Source organism: Micromonas commoda, chromosome 1 (genome assembly GCF_000090985.2).
Source record: "Micromonas commoda chromosome 1, complete sequence".
Lineage (NCBI taxonomy): Eukaryota > Viridiplantae > Chlorophyta > Mamiellophyceae > Mamiellales > Mamiellaceae > Micromonas > Micromonas commoda.
The window spans coordinates 277,914-296,420 of NC_013038.1; the positions used below are offsets into that span (position 1 = coordinate 277,914).

Below are 18,507 nucleotides of genomic sequence, written 5' to 3' on the forward strand. Positions count from 1 at the left end.
ACATATATACCTTCACCTTCGTACATGCATATATACATGTTATGATATAATATCATATAAATATTATCTTAAGAGTTCCTTCGTACGTACGGCAACACTTATTAGTTCTATTTCTTGAGTGCTCATACGAATGAAGGTGCCGCCCAGTGTCACACATTTTTCGAAGGTAACCCGATAGAGAGCAGATCTTTCGAGGGCCTCAACGCGATGAATGCATGCGCAGCTACCGTCAATATGCGAACTACTATGTCTGATTGTTTACACAAATACCTCGGGCTCAAGGAACGAAAGGTAAAGAGCCGCAGTAACAGTTGCACCGTGGCGGACACCGTGACGCGATGGCGCAAGGCCACCTTCGAGACGTTATGCAACAGTGGCGACGTAGACAAGGTCGTTCGAAAACCGCACCGTGCTTTGATGTATGGACAACACGACACGGACACTGGTGGTATCGAACTACCTTTTCGCTCGCAACAAAGGATTTCGAAAATAATCGCACTGCGTGAGTTTTGTAGTCGTCGCGAAGCAGAACGACTAATTTCAAGGAGCCAAGTTGTTGTCAACGGCGTTCTTATCCACCAAGGCTCCAAAGCTGAATGTGACTCAGAGATTCAATTGGCGGAAATCGGCGATCAAGTTTGGTTTCAATCCAAATCTACAGTTGCATTGAACAAACCTCGGGGATACGTCAGTAATCTTCCTTCACACGGCGAGGTTGAGGCTTGTTCTCTTCTCATCACCACAACAGGTTCACATATTCACAGTTCTAAGTGGTCAAGTAGAACTGAGAATGATAATGGTCAGTTGAATGTATGCGGGCGTCTAGACAAGAATTCCCGAGGCTTGCTCGTCCTTTCTCAAGATGGAGTCTTAGCCAGAGAAGTCATCGCTGGTGTTTTTGTTTCGAAGACGTATTTAGTTGAAGTGGACAAGATGGTGACACAAAACGATCTCGACCGTCTCAATGGTCCATGTAAATTCCTGACCGATGTTATCAGGCCGATTCGTGTTAGGCTTTTGGCCCCAACGCTTCTCGAGTTTGTTTTGAGAGAAGGAAAGAACAGACAGATTCGCCGCATGTGTGAACAAATGGGACTGATCGTTGTTGATCTCTTCAGAGTAAGGCTGGGAAAAAGTGAGCTAGGGAGTCTCCCAGAGGGTAGTTGGAGGACGATGCCAACAGTTGAGGGAAACGCGTTCAAAAATCCTTGATCACACGCACTTCGTCATCATGTGAGCAGAATCTGAGCGTTCTTTTCACTGCTGGGTTGCCGTTGCCCTGAAGTTGTTTCGGCAAACAAGTCGAGAGGACTTTTCTGATGCGCGGACTACTCTAGTTGCCGGAGGGCGCGTCATGTAGGAATATATTTTTACCCTTGGCAACTTTCTTTTATTTTCATTAATCCTCATGTTAAAAAGGTTATTTTGGACATGTCAGTCTTCCAAGTAACTTTTGTTTTGGATCATGGGCACTTCATCCTTTGTGCCTAGATTCTCTATGTAAATATCGCATTTGTTCATCCTTTGGGTGTTTTGGTTGGTCGGTCAGAGACCAGCAATGAGGCAAGTGTGGTTGACGAAAAGAATCTTTCATTACTGTGGAACGTTCAAATAAGTGTTACTGAATATGGAAAAACTAATTATTTCTACCTGACAGCAGGCAGCGTTAAGAGCAGAAATATTCTTTCCATCGCGTCATGAACACTGCTGATCAGTGGAAAGGAAACCGCGTTCTTCGCATATCAGATAGACAAACGATGCATATGTCAAGCGCAGTCCGGAGAAGGTATTTCGCAAAGCAGGCTGCCTGAACTTGTGTCTGATTTCCAGAGTTTCAAGATGGACTTTTTACTCTTGTATGCCTGTCAAGATATGCGAACACGCGCCATTCAGTATTTATTGGACAAGCAGAATGAGCGAACAACAATTTCATAGTCTGTGTTGCTGAAACATATTTTTTTGTTTCAAAGCTCCAGAATGCAGACGCCAGCATGCTTCTTGTATATGACCCACTCGTATCTCATCAAGATCGGACAAACCCTCTTCATCAGCCACCTGTCGAGCTTTCTCAACAAGCTCCCCAACGAACAACTTCCCCACTGCGGCGAGAATGATAAGTCCATTTGGAGGTGGCGCTGTGGAGGTCACCGTTTGGAACAAACGTTTCAAAATGGACTTCGGCAACGAAGAGCGACGGTAGCACTCGTATCTCGTCATCTGCTCAGATGTGAATTGACTTAACAAATCAACCATCTGCGCTCTCTCGGTATTTTGCGCGACGTTCATCTCCTCAAGTGTGCGCGTTGTGACACTATTGGGGATTTCCGGCCTCAGTTATGCGTGGACGATAGCTCGATTCCGTTGTCGCTGAATTTTTTTTTGTGAACACGAAGGTATGGATATGCGAATGATGGTGATGGACCATTTGCTCAGGCAGCAGGCCGATTGAGCACATAAATAAAAGACTGTGTTTCTTGTGACTTTTCGGTCGGCAGTGGAATAAACATTAAACCATTGCGCTATCGTTGACTTCATTGCTTGATTGACTTAACAGAACTACCTTCTGAAACAGGGTCGCGCGTGTTTTTTTTCCTGTATGGCGCCTAGTCAGGACGGCGAGCGCGGTGAGCGGCTCACTAATACGCTGTTCGGCGCCAAAGATGGAGGACGTCATCGTCAGGAGCGCGCATTGGCGTTAACGACTTTGCGTTGCACGACACGACGTTGCCCTTAGCTACGTCAATATGGTACCTTGTCCAAAAGCAGTTGTTACGAGTTAATAGACCGTCAACTTGCCTCTGAAACAGATGGAAATCTATGTAACGGCACGTATGTAATGATTGACACTTGCTTATTTATTTTTTACACATTACCTTGGTATTATTTTACCACTGATATGTTAAGAATTTTTTTTTTAAAAACCACTATAGAATTTTTTCCATGCTTACAAATAAGTTATCGATTAGGAACGATGAAAGTCTGAGTTTGTGACGTTGGAACGTGAATTTGGTAACTACCTTCGAAGGTATATGTTATTACCATATACGACGATTAAATCAATTGTAGTCTACATATATATATACCTTTACCTCCAAATAAAGTTAAAAGGTCATAACTTCTCATTTCATAAGTGCCGATAGATGGAGCATCCGTACAAATTCTCAACCATGCACTTACGAAGGTACCTTCGAAGGCACCGAAGGTAGTTCGTAAGTCTAGTTTATGAGAAGTGGTTTAGATGGTCATACAACTGTCATACATGCACGTGACCTCGTCAACATTATTTGAGTAGACTATGACATATATTTGCACAGTCTGTCACCTGCATGTGTTCGTGAGTCCGAGAGTCATAGCCTACGACCGACGTGAGCGCAGTGCTGTCGGACGCAGACGTATGTGAGACGTGCGCCTCGAGCAGCCGATCCAACCGGGGACTGACCCTCTCCTCAGATCACGTCCATGACCCTGAATTAGTCTCTGTCTGCCTGTTGGTTTGACCCCTGGAGAGTTTTTTTCATTAGACTATTGATACCTTCGTACTCGAAGGTCCCTGTACGAAGGTCCCTTCGTACCTTGCGTTAGTTACTACGAAGGTACCTTCGTACGAAAGAAATATCTCGTACCTTCGAAGGTACCTTCGACGGTACTTATTAACCTTCGTATCAGTTGTGTTGCACCGGGTTTGGAAAAAGGTCTCGAAGGAGACTTTTACGATGGAAGGCCCGTGTCTTTGTGTGACAGAATGAAGATGCAGGGATCGTGTATGCGACAGTGAAGATGCGATGCCCACAACAGCAACAGCGGTTTGAGTCGATAAAAGGCCTGTGAACTCCTGAACTTCGTTAGTTCTCTACTGGGCTGGGCTCGACCGGCGATAAAATTCCAAGGAGTTTGTCATAAATGCCCGCATGATGTTGACTTCTAATAATGTTATATTGCTGAGTTTCACTCCCTGACGGATGCAAATGAGATTGCCATACAAGTGCAGTCATGGACAATATACAACCTTTGTCGCGCGCGCATCTAGGCTCCGTAACCCTGCCTGCATTTTATTGTGGCGAACTGATCTAACAGTTTCCTGTGTGCAGATTTGGTAAACGTTTATCACGTGACGTGTCATGTAATTAGCAAATCCTCACTACTAAGTCGAATAAGTGATCCCATTCCGGCAAATCGTCCCGCGCATACTTGCACAAGTCTGTGGCGATTTCGACGTAGTGGAAAGGCAGTGTCTGCAAAGAAAGTTATGTTAAAACATGCAGCAGGAGGTTGGACCAATCATGCCTGAAATATATCGTCTGTACGCTCCAAGCTTACTAACGAGTCCAACGATGATATTTGTAGCCATCTAGGGGGCACTATCAAACATCTACCTTGCTTTTTCAAGATGAGAGCAAGCCAGAAAGGAACAGTGACTTGAATTTGGGGACGGAAGGGACCGAACTGCAAGGCATACAGGAAAGAAAGAAAAGCAGAGGTTATGCCAGTATCCTTGCACGCGGGCGCTGGATACTGTATTGAATGCTGGCAAAGCACGCTGAGCGGACACAAGGAAAATCGTTCTGGCCTCACCGTCCCCCCGAGAAGATGAACCTGGAAAGTGATGAAGGGTTACTCGCATTCGCAGTGGGAGATCCAAACTTGCATCTGATCCTCGTATTCACACGACGCTATCGGGTCAGTTATACGATACCTGCGTGAGCGCGAATGTTGGCAGTATTACGACTTTCTCGTCTTCAGCGAGAAAGTGCACCTCCTTGTATGTTTGAGGCTTAGAAGCGAGCCCAAAGATGCAACGGAAGGAGAAACAGGGAGTGCACCTGATGTTCGAGAGCTTCACGCACTCCTTTCATGAAATTTACGAGCGCGTCGCCGATAACGTTGACGAATGACTAGTCTCGATGATGATCAGATAGCTTGCATTTACACCCAACGACCGTCGCGGCTCGTAGCGTACGCGTCGTGAGCAACGAAGGCAGGGGTCGCGGGCAGACTCGCAGACATGATCAACGATTTATTTTTAAACACTGATCCTAATAGGTCCGTACGGGTGGGTCAAAACCCCCACCTTCGGCGACACTTAAGAGACGGTAAATTTCGCGGTGAAAATTTTCTTTTCAAAACTTTCGATCGGTCGATCTGGCTCAAATTCACATTTCATCGCGAATTCACATTTCTCGGAACTCCTGACGGCTTCTGACGGCGCAGGGATGGCCGGTCGCCGGCGATTCGCGATGAAATGTGAATTTGAGCCCAGATCGACCGATCGAAAGTTTTGAAAGGAAAATTTTCACCGCGAAATTTACCGTCTCTTAAGTGTATTGTGAAAGTGGGGCAAACGACCCACCCTGAGGACTCTGCCTAACTGAAGGGTTAAGTGTTATTCAAAGAAATACGTTCACTTATGATTATGTGCTTTAGAAGTAAATTCCGACCATATGGATACATATTTAAACTATTTAATACGCATAGATAGGGAATTTAAATTCCCGCCGAGCGCATGAAATTCCCCTCATGATGATATATGTATTGACTCCCGTAGCTTTTTTGGCCAAAAATCCAAAAATCCAAAAAAAAACTCGCCCTGCCTTGACCGAAACTTCATCTAAGTGATTTTTTCGGTGTTGGTCAGGGTGCCGTGGCGCGACTTGCCCAACGCCGCGCTGTGACTTCAAGGTCCCGCCCAAGGTCAGGGTTGGGATTGGGGTTTGAAGCTTTCCCCCGCCGTGCAGCAGCGGGATGACGCCGCGGAGCGGCGTTAAAGGCGCCATCGTCACCTTCGGAAAAGGGGGCAAAAACATGGTCAGCATCGCAGTGCACGAATGTGAAAACTTTAGTGAATATATTCTGTTATTCCACCAGAGATTCTGATCCTGTCTTCCACTAGCTCAGTTGGTTAGAGCGTGGTGCTTATACGTGATTAAGCCTTTGGCTTTCCTGAATATCTTGGCCGGTCAATCGGTCAACTGTGCAACGCCAAGGTCGGCGGATCGAGACCGCCGTGGAGGAAAACAAGGCCTTTTTATTTTTAAAAAATCCAATAATGGAATATGTGGTTTTATTAAAAAGTTACCTTCACGAACGAAGTAAGGTACGAACGAAGGTACGAAGGTGATAATTCACATAACCACATGGTAGAGATTTTGTACGGATGCTCCATCGGCACTAAAAGCTACCTTCGAGTACCTTCGAAGGTAATTGTTTTGCTGCGTTGATTGCAGTTCTGAGGTTTTTTTTCTTTGGCAAAGAAAGCACGACCCAAGTTGTAAAATGCTAAAACGCTGTCCCCCAACCCAGTTCATGGGCCTGACGGAAGAAGTCAAGTTTTGCAGGGCCTTTGTGGGAGCATCTGCTTGAACGTGTTCTCTATCGCGTATCGAAGTCACGTGGGAAAATCTCTGTGATGTTGGCTTACCAAGAATCTGCTTGGTCATAGGCATTCTTCATCTCCGACTGGGGGTTCAAAGAGCAAGGCTCATCCGCGTTTTTCGTTCCTCAAATAAACATAGATCAAGTTTTTAAGTGCACGGCTACCACGATTTTTCATTCAAGAATGTGTGCAGATATGACATTTGTCTCTGGGTCTACCTTGGCAGCCTCTCTTGCACTTTGTTTCCCTTTTCAACGTTTTTCTAGTTTGCCATCGATGTCCCTCTCGTAAAGTAAAGACTGCGGCGTAACATACGACGGCGTGTTCGTGTCTTGGTGTCCCCCGTGGATGAAATCAGATCCAAGGAGTAGATATGTGACTACAAAGAAGGCTGAGCACACGGCAATGATCGGCCCGAAAGAAAAAAACACGGTGAGTCCCAGAGTCAGCAGCTCACCTGCTCTCGACGGAAACCCGGCAAGTCCATCGTTCTGAAGGTCTCGAGACACCTTCAGTTGATTGCCGATGTCGCGTGAGGGATCTCTGTCATCCCTGAACATGGGCCTGGGCTGTTCCTCAGCCTTCAGCAGCTCTTGGCCACCAAAGTCAGCCCCGTCGTTCTCTCCACCCTTCAAGGCTCGCTTCCTCCGCTTCAACTCCTTCGAGAATGATGTAGAGAGATCATCGGCCCCCGGAAGTCGCCGATCCTGCTCGTCATTCTCCGTGGCGGTCAGACGAGAGGATCGCGGCGCGCGAACTTTTTGCAGGGATGCTTCTTTTGTGTTCGTCAGAACACCGCCTCTCCATATGAGCTTGGGGTTGCGGGGAAGACGTTGAGCTCCATGTAGTGCCGTCCCCGCGAGAGTTACGACGACGTGTGTCATTTATATTTGCCGATGCGCTCGTTGTGCACGTTCTCCTGCCAAGTTGTGTGAAGAAATGACTTCGAATGCATGCTTGTGGGGGATCTGCGCGAACGAACGAAAGATTTGGGTTAAAAAAGTCAAAAATACAAGTACTTGCAAACTGATTTCCTCGCGTTTTTTGGCTTTGCACGGGCAAATAATATTCAAATAGTCACATTCTCAGGTCGATCTACGAAGGTACCTACATTCGTTTCGTACCTTCGAAGGTATATATAGAATACGGACAGGGGGGTCACTGGCTGGGCACCGCATTGATTTTTATTTTTATATTGATTTTTAATGGTCACCGCGCTAATGCCAATTGGACCAATCACGTGACGGGATTTGCGCTCTCAAATATTTCAGCGCGGTGACCATTAAAAATCAATGCGGTGCCCAGTGATCCCCTGTCCTGCTGTCCGAATACGGGATACTTGTATCATCGCTCTTCAGAAGACGCACAGCGACGTTTCTTCGCTCACAAGTGTCGTCGACGACGACGACGACGAAGCAACGACGGAGCATTCGCATTCCTCTTCGTTATTGGTGAAGCCAAGCTTCATGCTCCGAGTAAATAACTCCCCCTTTTGCTAGCACCTTGAACTGCCTTTCTGAAACTAAGCGAAGTACGAGCTCGCCCAAGAATTCCCTGTTGCCCGGTAGTTGTGGATGACTGGCGACTGGTGGAACTTCCGCACTTCGACGCCCTTGGCTGTGTCGATCAGCGTCCTCGTCCAATATGCAATCGTGCTCATCCCCACGTTCTCTTTCGGAAGTTCCTTTCAAGGAGTGTTGTGTGGGTCGACGCTTGCTTGCTGCTACCTCGGAGTTCTGGTGAATCGTTCTTTCTACTTTCCTGGGGGCGTCATGCAACCGCTTGTTTTTGGTGCTCTGCTTGGAGTTATTCCAGCCACGTATGTCAGTTCAACACTCGTTATGGTCGCCGAGCTTAGCCGGGCAGTAGGGGCTTACGGGGATAACGGTTCGGGGCTCCACATCGGCGAAGGAAACCTCGAAGTCACAACTGCAGATGTGTTCGCTCTCAGAGATTTGAAGCCCGAAAATTTTCGGTATGATATGATGGGTCAGGCACATGAGGCACTGCCAGTAAAAGAGGAAAATGGCGCTCGCAAAGCTGGCAAGACAGAAGAAGGGACTTTTTGTGCGGTTCCGGTGGTTGGCGATGAATGGAAAGTTGATGAGCCGGTTCCTTTTTGGTATGTCTGCGAGAACAACTTCCAATTTTTCGTCGAATGCAGAGATGCATATGAGGGAGTTTATGCTGACAAGGACTACTACGGATATCGCGCCCTGAGAGAGTGTTTGAGGGCTCCGCTTGATATCATGGAAGGTTGGTTTAATTCTGAACAGGTCGGTCAAGCAGAAATTCCGAGGAAGTCACCTGCGGTTTTATCGTACAACAATTTGGGTACGCGGAAAACTAGCGCAAAGGACCGGCCTTCTCGTGTCAACCCAGCGACAGAAAAGGTCAACATGGGGAGAGGAGAAACCGCAAATGTTTGTGAAAGATTTCAGCATCCATCATGCGCAGTGTTAAATGAGTCGACAACACCACGGAATATATTGAACCATTCGGCATACTCACTGCCGCTCGGAGAGGTAGCGCGAAGGATATCTACTTTCGCCAATAATGGCACCGTCAATGCAGATCCACAGATTATAAGCAAGCCTAATCAACTAACTGGACAAAAACAGCCAAGCTCTCTCCTGCAAAATTATACTGACCATCGGCTGTCTGCACTGCGAACACGGTCACCTGTCCAGTTGATGTACTTCTATCGTCTAGGCTTCATGAGCACAAACATTCACATCACACAATTTGCACAAACTGCATTGATGCACTCGAGCATTCGTTTCCATGTTGCACTCCGAGGCGAGCCCCCAAAGTTGAGACTCGCAACATACCAGGAGCCATGCTGTACTTCGCACAAAGCTGATTTAATCGAGAATATTTTTGCAGCGGCGCTTGGACCAGTCTTGGCCGCTGTGTTGGCACACTTAACTCTGACCATTTTCCGGGCACTTTCACGAAGACAAGGATCGAGCCGAACTGCGTTCAAGACATGACAGCAGATCGCAAGCGTTTAAATGAACACGAACACTTCCATTTGCAAACTAATCATCCCTAGACTTGGCACAAATGTCGACGCAGAATTTACTATTTTGCCCAAATTCTCGCTTGACCAATATCATGTTCACAGATCCACCGGGAACTTGGAAGTCGGGAGGATATCATGCATAAAGCTGTCCATGACTGAAAATATTCATATGAATAAGTAAATGTCCAGGTCGTGACGATTTCGTGTTGTTCTGTCATCGCACAAACTGACTGTCCTTGGGGTTGAGGTAGCCCTCAGGGGCAGGAGCGAGCTCGAAAATTGCCACAGCATGCGGGGAGACAAGATAGCTTCCCTTTGTCCCTGCAAGCTCAACATAACTTAGGGTACAATCAGAAGGGAACGCCAACGATGTATCGACAACTCGGACCCATGCAAACTCATCAGGCGGGTGACCAATTTCAGCGCTCTGCAGATCTCTTGTCCCATTAAAGACAATGATCGCATCTTGAGATGGAACTGTCGTGTCCGCGGCCTTTATTCCCGTCCGATCATGCGGTGAGTGCGCTTTGCGGTGACACATGAGCAAACACGGTGCAGTATATTCGTCCCATTTTGGCGAAGTGTATCCATCCATGACTGTCCAGTGCACATTTGCACCTCCTGAACTGAATAAATCTGCGCGACGCCTTCGGAAGGCACTCAGTGCTGAGATGAAGGAATGCACAGCATGTCCCGCTGTCCCACATTTTAAAGCATCCCAACGGAAGCTATTGATTTCACTTTTCCATGAATTTGGAGCGCCGCCTTCCCCTAGACGAGTGTGACCATACTCATCTCCGGCACTTATCAAAGGTATGCCATCAGCACTAAAGAGGATTGTCAGCAAAGACCGCATCATCAAATTTGTCTCCACAGCTGTTGGTGGTACAGGCGGCATTGCTCTTAGCGGTGCCCTCGATTTCATAAAGTCTGATGGGCCAAGGACGTCTTCACCTAGTCCGCGAGGATGCGAAATGCCCGTGGTTGTTTCCACTTTAGCACGTGCTGCGAGATCACTTGCTGTGTCAGCCAAGGTTTTCCCATGCGGAGAGAGGGTGAGCGAATTAATGACGTGGCCAAAGGATGATGAACGACAGTCCTTGATTAGATCCGCACTTCCGCATACGCGGCTTGCGAAGTCTCGAAGTGCTCCATTTGAACCTTCCATGAATTTGCTGATGTCACGCAGGAACAAAGAATTCCTTTCACCCAAAATCCCCCAAGTTTGTATTTGACCAACCTCTCGATCGTTTGGAGTAATGTAAAGCCGAACCCCTCCACCCGCAAGGAATTTATTCGTTGAGTTTCCTCGCGCCACTTCAACTGCAGCCGATACTCCTCCTGAATCAGTTTTCCCGCTCAACACTGCATCAAGCGCGATTGCCTCCAACAAAGCAGCTATTCCAGTCAGATTGGTAATGCCTTCAGTCGTGTCAACAAGAAATCCATCCACCCCGAAACCTGTACGCCAGTGTCTAAGTGAGTCGATGATGAGTTCTCGAGTCACGTGCGAACGAAGATTGAGCACCGCAGTACCAGGAACTGAGGGATTTGACTTAACTTTTCCCATGCTATTCATTTCGTAATAACTAAAAGCATCGATTCCGCGAATGCTGTGACTTTCAGGAGAGGCATCGGTGCCTTCACCAAGGTGTGTCAACACCACATGAACAAGAACATCCAATCCTCGTGCCTGCAAGCCACGAACAAGCTGCCGCACTTGATAAGACCCATCTCCGCCATGAGGCGTCGTCATTTCTGGATCAGGGGCAAACAAGCTGACAGGCGCTGCACCCCAATTGTCATCAATTGCACGTCTGGCACTGGCGGCGATTGGTTGGAGCAAGACAGTCGTCGCGCCGCTTTGAATGATATGGTCAACCTTTGCGAGCACACCGGCATAAGTTCCCCGCTCGACATTCCCAAGATCAGCGCTTATATGATTTGTGAAGTCTGCTACTGAAAGTTCATAGATGATCTCCTGTGCGGGTATTTGACGTAACTTTCGGACTCCCGCCACGGCTTTTTCGTTTGGTCCCGGATCATATGCTAGCTGGTACTGCGTCCCTCCATTCATCACATCTGCTAGCGAGCCTAAGAACTTGGGCAATCGCGTGAAGGGGTCCTGAAATGCTCCCAGGGGGGTTAGCAGACAAGTTGCACGCGGATCAAACATGACCATCCCTGGGTGAAACCTCCAACCGCCTCTAGCAGGATCTCCGTCGCATTTATATCCATATAAAACTGTAGGACAATTGATCCTTGGATCGGCGCCGCCCTCCCATGATGCTGAACTTGCAGGCAGCGGAAGTATCGAGCCCGGGATGCCCACTGGGAGGGCAACATGCCAGACGTCCCCTGTTCGATGGACTGTTGGGTTGAGCGCAATCTCCATGGTATTAGGAGTTGCACCATCTCCCGTACACCATTGCAGAAACAATGTGACCTTATCGGCACAACCGCTGTGCAGGGCAAAGTTCACGTAGCCTGGCCCGTTTGAAATCGGAGCGGCACGAGACGCACCGAGCGGCTCTGGATGTCCTTTTTCCATACCGATAGGTACCGCAAAAGATGCACTCGGCCATTGGTCGGGTCCTTTCGGACCGTCGTATGCGAGTACCCTGTCCGTTCCGAATTCTATTTCAACGAGTGCAAAATCGATTTCCACAGGGGCAAAGTAAGCAGGCACATCAAACTTGGTCCGTGACATGCGAAGCGGAAACCCGTTACGGAATACGATGGAGCACCCCTCGCCATCACGCACAAGTGGAGTACGAGTCGCCGGTTTGCATGGATCATCGTCGTTGTATTTAGATCCTCGAGGAAGATCCGGTAAGCACATCCACTCGTCAAGCCACTCTCTATGCATTCCCCAGTGCAGGTGAAGGTCGTTACAAGTCAAGGTGGGATTCCCGTTGATATCGTACTCTACGTCCTCCGAAACTTCGAAAGTCACCCTGTACTCCTCACCTAGCGATTCGACCATGATCATAATCTAGGGGATACGGGGGGTTTGTTAACTGATCAAACGTGTTTTTGACTGAATGGCATAGGTGGAGCTTTTAATGTGACATCAAGTGAGGGAAACACTTCGGGAAGTAGTCCTACCTGTCGCCCGGCAGCGGTGTGGAACGTATTTCGCGACATACGATCTCTGACCCAAGCGCTCGTAACTTGAACACGGCTCACTTCCCCCATGGGGCGCATCATAGCCTTTGAGAGCGACTGCCCGCGCTGCCGCCGCCGCTTAGGAGGGGGAAACCGATGAGACGCCAGTTCTCGAAAGCCCATCACTCGTGGTCGTCTATGGGCAAGCTGTCCTGAAAATTTTCCGGAGCTTCCGCGCGGTTTGTTCGTGACTAAACATTGAAATGGTGCGTCGAGTTGACAGGGACGGAAGCAATATGCTGTGGCGGGCGCTTCCATTCCGTGACTTCACACGCTTTTACGTGCCTGCGGAAACTACGGGAGTTGTTGACTGTAACCCTCATGTGGTGACACTCGTTTCCTGGACAATTTTTTTTTAAAATCAGTTGATCAACACGAACGAAGCTCTCCAATAATATTACGAAGGTATGGAATAGTCTATATATGGATATGATAGACTAGCTAGTCTATTATCTAATATGAGGTGATGTATGTATATGAGTAACAGAGAATTTTAGAAGTGATTTGTTGTCGCTTCTGTTGTCACTTTTGTTGTCGGTTTTGCGGTCACCTTGACAACTGTGAGATCTTTTATTGAGAAACTAGGTATTTACCACGAATCCCGACCACTAACCCCTGAGTTAGAAATTAGGAAATTAGTGACCGGGTACGGCTGCACGTAGTGTTCGTGTGCTCCGTACATTCCGCCACGAGCGCCGTGCTGGCGGTCGTTGGTGACGGTCGATCCGGCGACCCTTTGCATGAGCGAGATGATAAGCGCGACGTGTACGAGGGCGAGGTTTCGGAGGTGGATACGGTTTCGGAGCTCGTTCGGCGAGTCGATGGAGTCGTAGATGGCTTGCGTCCGCTCGTTGACGTTGCCCGAGGCTCGGCGGGCGGTGAGTGCGGCGACGTCTTTGAGGAAGTTGATGAACGGTTTGCCCATCCTTCCGTACGTGTCCATCACGAGCGGGATGAATTCCTTATGCACCGCCGTGGCCGCCGCCTTGTACTTGTTGTTCTTGTCAGTCTCGCGTCTCATGATGGGGTCGCTGTTGGGGGCCGAGTTGCCTTGGCGTGGTCGTGGTTGGCTCCTGTGGTTGGCTGCCGAGTCCATGATGTGGGTGATGGAGACGTCTGCGAGGATTGTGATGCCGGTGTCTCGCAGGCCGTCGACTCGGATGTCTGGTCGCAGGTTGTTGGTGTTGCCGTTCCGGTTCGTGGTACCTGGTATCTCGCCGATGGGCTCGGTGAACGTAATGAGGCCGCCCAGCTTGCAGACCGCTTGAACGGCGAATTTTACCTTGTCGTGTGTCCTGGTCTGGTTGCCTCCTGCGGTGCTGGTGTGGACGCAGATTAGGTGGTTGAGAGCGTGGCGAGGTTCGAGGGCCGCGTGAGGCGGGTTGCAGCAGTACGCGAGACGCTGGTTGTTATGCGCGTCGGTGAGGCAGGGCATGGGGAGGTCGAGTTCCTGTCGAATGCGCATCTTGCAGAGGTGTGAGGCGATCTGGAGCCGCGGCTCGAAGGGGCAGACGCGGTGCCATGTCATTGCGTGGGGGCTCGACAACAGAAGTGACAACACAAAATCCATTTGTCGTCATTTTTGGGCAAAATGATCGCCAGCAAAATGAAAACAAGCAGACAAGTCATTTATTTGTTGTCGTGTTGTCACTTTTGTTTTTGATGTCACGCTTTTTTTGCCGGTTTACGATTTTTTCGGAGCCCGTCCCGAGGCGCTCGAAGGCGCTTTACGCGCCGTAGCTCTACTGAACATCGGAATCATGCCGCACAGCAAGTGACAAAGTTGCGCTCCATGGCTCGAAGAATCATTTTGTCAAATGCAGTGCGGCACGATTCGGGCGTTTTGAGCCACCATGCGCGCATTGAGGACCGACTGCCCACATTTCGTAAGTGTTACCTTCGTACCTTGATTGTACCTTCGTTCTATAAGTGTTACCTTCGTACCTTGATTGTACCTTCTATTCGTACGAATGAAGGTATGATAATAATAAAATACCTTCGAACGAAGGTACGAATGAAGATACGAAGGTACCTTCGAAGGTAAGTGTTAAGGGTTTTAAGTTTCGAAGATAAATCCTGGGTGAAACATGTCAACCTTCATAACGAGATAACGAGAGTGTCCGAGAACAGACGAAACTCACTTCGTTCGTCCATCGCCATTTCATCTTTCGCAGGCTCGAGGACTTCTCGACGACCCCCACGCGAACGCGCCTCCGCCTGGTGGTCCGAAAATGGAATCTCAATCCAGCGTTTGTGCAAATTTTGAGCAGGTTGGCCAGGTAGGATATTCAACCCCGCGCACTTCATCTGGAATATGTGGTTTGATAGCTGCCGCTTTGATCACATCAGAACCTTGATCTGCAGCTCCACTTTTCAGGCCTTTGCGTCTCACTATTACAACGTCTTTGACTCGAACCGAGGTCAACTCGGTCAACTTTACAAGGTAACTATCCCGGATCCTCGGCGCTCGCGCCCAACGAATTCTTTTTTGTGCTCCTTCCTTCCGGCGAACGCTACCGGGCTTCGTATGACGACAACTGGTTGTGGCTCGGCACTTACACCGATTCGTTTTTCACGTGGCTGTTTCTCTCTGACCGACGAACTTTGCTTTGAAAGGACGAGGTCTCGATGCTTAATTTCGAGCACTCTGTTGGTCGTCCGGGCCAGTTTAAGGGCACTGCTGCAATCTTGCAGAAACTTCAAAGCTTACCTCAGCAGGTGAAACATCAGGTGATCACCATTGACTGCCAGCCAACGCCGGGGGGGGGAGTGTTGGTGATGATCTGCGGCAATCTTCTCGTAGACACCGAAATTCCCCAGAAATTTAGCCAAGTCTTCCAGCTGCTGCCGACAGGTTCTGGATCGTACTATATCTTTAATGATATATTTCGAGTAAATGTCGGGTAGTCTTGTTCGAAGGTACTTTCGAAGGTACCTTCGAAGGTAATGTTATCTTCTAGTTTTTGAGATATTAAAAGATGATACTTGACAACTCCTGAGATCCTTTATGATGCATGCTCCGAAAGCCTCTCGGCGAAGAAGTCTGTTCGTGTATCAGAGCACGAGATTTCCCCGAAGGCACAGGTTCACCTTCTCCAGCAAGTTTGTGTTTTCTAAGGCAGCAGCGACCCTTTCTTTGTCATTCAATTGTTTGTTGACAGCTGATTCCGAGGAATGCGAACCAGGAAAGACGAGGACTTCAGTTTTGAAGCGCCCGGCAAGGCTCTCTTGTAATTTCCGACGGATTGCAAGGCCTATGAGTGTTGCCATGCTGCAGTGAGGTACGGTTGGTGTGAAGTAAACCTGAATGAACTGCGCCTCACTGTGCACGCGTATGTTCTCGACACTAACGATGTCAAGCTGCGAACCAAGGGGTGGTTGTCATTAGGTTTTGATTGCAGTGAAGAAACGCCGAGAGCAACAAATCAGCGAAAAACAAACCTGCTCTAAACTATAAGGGTGCTCCGGATCGTTTATATTTTTTATGTGGTAAAATACTTCGATAGCGTCAACCGGGTCGGACAACAATTCATTGGTTTCCAACGCCAAACGAATGCGTCGTTTGGATTTCGGAAGCTCGCGCCTGACGTGAACAATTGGATCCGCGTTGATAAAACTCGAAGTCAGCGTTTCCAAGTTGCTCGGGCTGACAAAGACTTCATCAGTTGACTCGGCTGGCGTTCTATCTGATGGCAGACCAGGATCGGCTACATGAAGCAACGACTGTCGAGGTCATCCCGCTGCCAAAAACGACGCAGAGTCGCGCTTGACGGGCAACCTTGAGGACCCTTGAGCTCCGCAACGAGTTTGATTAAATAAAAGAACTTTTAGTTGATAACGATAGTGATAACTCTTATTATCCCGTAAGTGTTATTAGAAGAACTTTTAGTTGATTATGATAGAACTCCGAGTTATTACGAATGAAGACGTACGTTTCGTAGAGATTTATTTCGCTTTAACACTTATTTGCACTAGCACTTACGAAGGTACCTTCGAAGGTACGAATGACAAAGGTACGAAGATATACGAAGGTATTTCGTACGTAGATGACCGATTTCGCGAGTCACTAATGAAGGAAAAACCGCCAGGACCTGCCGCAGCATTTTAATACGAAGGTATTTATAAATACGAAGGTATTAATTTTCCTTGACTTTTTTAATCGATAGACCTATTTCCATATATCGTTGACTTTCGGTCGGCAGTGAGGTTACCATATCAGATCACCGGTAAGTTGCAAATACCGACACGTGCTTCGCGCCAAAAGTTTTGGGTCGCACGTGTATGGCACCTCGTGTGGATGGCGCGCGCGCTGGACCGCCTGCTAATACGCTGTCTGGCGCCAAACATGGAGGACATCATCACAGTAGCGCGCATTGGCGTTGACCAGTTTGCGTCGCACGAGACGACGTTGCGCCTTAGCTACGCTAAGCTACGACAATATGGTACCTGGCTGGTCAATTAAAATCCGTAGGTGCCTCCCTGTGAGACTGATGAAGAACAAGGAACGTTCGGTTCGGGAGGCTAATTTGGGACGAGTCTCGATGAAGCTTCGGTGAAGCCTCGGTGAAAGACGTTTGAAATAGGCTACTTATTTGTGGTTTGAAGCTGAATTTTCATCGATACATCGGTCAACTTCGACGTCTATCACCGCCTCATCGGAAGACGCCTTGGCGTCGACTCTTCGTTCACAAGTGGCGTGCGTGTGAGGACGACGACTACGTGCACGCCAAGCGCAACGATGAAGACGTCCCGCAGAACAGTCGTCGTCCAAAGACACGGAAGGCGTCGCACAGTTTTGTTAGTCTGCAAAAAGTAACAAACGACGACCGTACGGTCGTTTTGTCTATGACTTTTGCAAATGATCGAGCTCTCGACCAATCAGATCACGAATAAAAGGTAACAGAGTTCCAAAAAAGTTGGGGTAGAATGTGGCACTAAAATGTGACTTCGTCACTGGCGTTCCTCGTCCCAAATTTGGTACCTAGTCTATGGATACTATTTATATCACTCTATTATCTAAGCTAGCTAGACAAGGGTAGTGCCTGTGCCTACGCCCACATTATCCGGTATTATTCTAAGATTATACAAAGAGTTAAGATTAATCATAATTCGTTTTGATTCCGAAATTATTTGCATGTGCTTCGCCGAACAGGTTTTTTGCTCGACTTGGCGCGCGTTCAGTCGCTCCCCGGCGCCGCGCCTGCGCGCGAAGAGCCGCGCGACGCCGTGAGCAGTGGACATGGTGTGTGCATAACGTTTTCACTGAGCCGACAGGCCGAAAATCTGTCCCCGCGAGGGCGAAAAGAAGAAGAACACGAACGCGCATCGCACGGTTCATAACTCGTCGAGTTGTTTTCTTTGCCCATGACATCGCGCCTGCGCGGCTTCGCCATGCTTACCGCGTCCATGTAAAGTCGCGCCCTGCTTCGAAACGCGGTGCATGGACCCTCTCGACACTTCTGCGGCTCCTGTTTATCGGTTTGACATCCATGCGGGCGCAACTCATGCGCGCAATGCCTGGCCGCATCTGCCGAAGCTCCCCTTTCTCGCTTCGATATGCAAAAGTGCTGACTGAAAAGACGACATATACACGGAGTTATCCTCACCCTGATTTGGCCGACATCTTGAGAGGCTGTGAGAGCAAACTCCGCTACCCGTTGGTTTTTGGAGTTCGTGGAGTTTTTGGCACTTTTCAAATTGGGATTTTAGTTGTGTAGATTTTTGACCAGGCGCCATATTTTCGTAGCTTCTTCTAGTTTAGCTGCAACGCAATATCTGACGACGCGAGCTCGGCAACACCTGTGCGCACTACTGATGATGATGCCCTCCACCTTTGGTTTCGAACAGCGTGTTAGCAGGCGGTCCAGCTCGCGTGCCGTCCATACTGGGCGCCAGTGGGAACAAAACACGCGCGACCCTGTTTTCAACGATTCAACGAAATCAA

The 18,507-nt window shown here is 48.5% G+C and overlaps 9 protein-coding genes and 1 pseudogene across 10 annotated transcripts; 4 read left to right on the forward strand and 6 right to left on the reverse strand.

The window, feature by feature from the left end:
- Positions 1–207: 207 nt before the first annotated feature.
- RSU (pseudouridylate synthase) lies at positions 208–1,212 on the forward strand (the record flags this gene model as incomplete). Its single annotated transcript, XM_002507027.1, has 1 exon — positions 208–1,212. One exon carries the CDS (start codon positions 208–210, stop codon positions 1,210–1,212), a length of 1,005 nt encoding a protein of 334 aa, XP_002507073.1.
- Positions 1,213–1,372: 160 nt separating this feature from the next.
- Positions 1,373–2,368, reverse strand: TAF11.1 (transcription initiation factor TFIID subunit 1). The gene is made up of 2 exons (XM_002507415.1): positions 1,651–2,368; positions 1,373–1,596 (listed from the first exon to the last, which is right to left on the reverse strand). Exon 1 carries the CDS (start codon positions 2,284–2,286, stop codon positions 1,930–1,932), a length of 357 nt encoding a protein of 118 aa, XP_002507461.1. The 5' UTR covers positions 2,287–2,368; the 3' UTR covers positions 1,373–1,596; positions 1,651–1,929.
- Positions 2,157–3,058, forward strand: TAF11.2 (annotated as a pseudogene; the record flags this gene model as incomplete). Its single annotated transcript has 2 exons — positions 2,157–2,829; positions 2,967–3,058. A coding segment is annotated over one exon (92 nt), but the record flags the coding sequence as incomplete, so codon positions are not given.
- PSF2 (DNA replication complex GINS protein psf2, probable) lies at positions 3,008–4,853 on the reverse strand (the record flags this gene model as incomplete). Its single annotated transcript, XM_002507416.1, has 9 exons — positions 3,008–3,550; positions 3,624–3,822; positions 3,874–3,952; positions 4,007–4,078; positions 4,140–4,232; positions 4,285–4,443; positions 4,514–4,537; positions 4,694–4,756; positions 4,821–4,853. 9 exons carry the CDS (start codon positions 4,851–4,853, stop codon positions 3,523–3,525), a joined length of 750 nt encoding a protein of 249 aa, XP_002507462.1. The 3' UTR covers positions 3,008–3,522.
- Positions 4,854–6,018: 1,165 nt separating this feature from the next.
- Positions 6,019–7,254, reverse strand: MICPUN_54901 (hypothetical protein; the record flags this gene model as incomplete). The annotated part of the gene is made up of 1 exon (XM_002507417.1): positions 6,019–7,254. One exon carries the CDS (start codon positions 7,252–7,254, stop codon positions 6,622–6,624), a length of 633 nt encoding a protein of 210 aa, XP_002507463.1. The 3' UTR covers positions 6,019–6,621.
- A 408-nt stretch (positions 7,255–7,662) lies between these two features.
- Positions 7,663–10,570, forward strand: FCO1 (four-cystein orphan protein; the record flags this gene model as incomplete). The annotated part of the gene is made up of 2 exons (XM_002507028.1): positions 7,663–7,821; positions 7,945–10,570. 2 exons carry the CDS (start codon positions 7,663–7,665, stop codon positions 9,361–9,363), a joined length of 1,578 nt encoding a protein of 525 aa, XP_002507074.1. The 3' UTR covers positions 9,364–10,570.
- On the reverse strand, positions 8,926–12,821 carry MICPUN_113398 (glycoside hydrolase family 13 protein; the record flags this gene model as incomplete). The annotated part of the gene is made up of 2 exons (XM_002507418.1): positions 8,926–12,390; positions 12,585–12,821. 2 exons carry the CDS (start codon positions 12,819–12,821, stop codon positions 9,610–9,612), a joined length of 3,018 nt encoding a protein of 1,005 aa, XP_002507464.1. The 3' UTR covers positions 8,926–9,609.
- Positions 12,822–13,152: 331 nt separating this feature from the next.
- MICPUN_98531 (predicted protein) lies at positions 13,153–13,998 on the reverse strand (the record flags this gene model as incomplete). Its single annotated transcript, XM_002507419.1, has 1 exon — positions 13,153–13,998. The coding sequence occupies one exon, from the start codon at positions 13,996–13,998 to the stop codon at positions 13,153–13,155; it is 846 nt and encodes a 281-aa protein (XP_002507465.1).
- A 666-nt stretch (positions 13,999–14,664) lies between these two features.
- Positions 14,665–15,553, forward strand: Ntf2 (nuclear transport factor 2). Its single transcript, XM_002507029.1, has 3 exons — positions 14,665–14,842; positions 14,941–15,006; positions 15,180–15,553. Exons 1-3 carry the CDS (start codon positions 14,795–14,797, stop codon positions 15,468–15,470), a joined length of 405 nt encoding a protein of 134 aa, XP_002507075.1. The 5' UTR covers positions 14,665–14,794; the 3' UTR covers positions 15,471–15,553.
- MICPUN_113397 (hypothetical protein) lies at positions 15,509–16,347 on the reverse strand. Its single transcript, XM_002507420.1, has 3 exons — positions 16,262–16,347; positions 16,005–16,179; positions 15,509–15,923 (listed from the first exon to the last, which is right to left on the reverse strand). The coding sequence occupies exons 1-3, from the start codon at positions 16,297–16,299 to the stop codon at positions 15,618–15,620; spliced, it is 519 nt and encodes a 172-aa protein (XP_002507466.1). The 5' UTR covers positions 16,300–16,347; the 3' UTR covers positions 15,509–15,617.
- Positions 16,348–18,507: the final 2,160 nt, after the last annotated feature.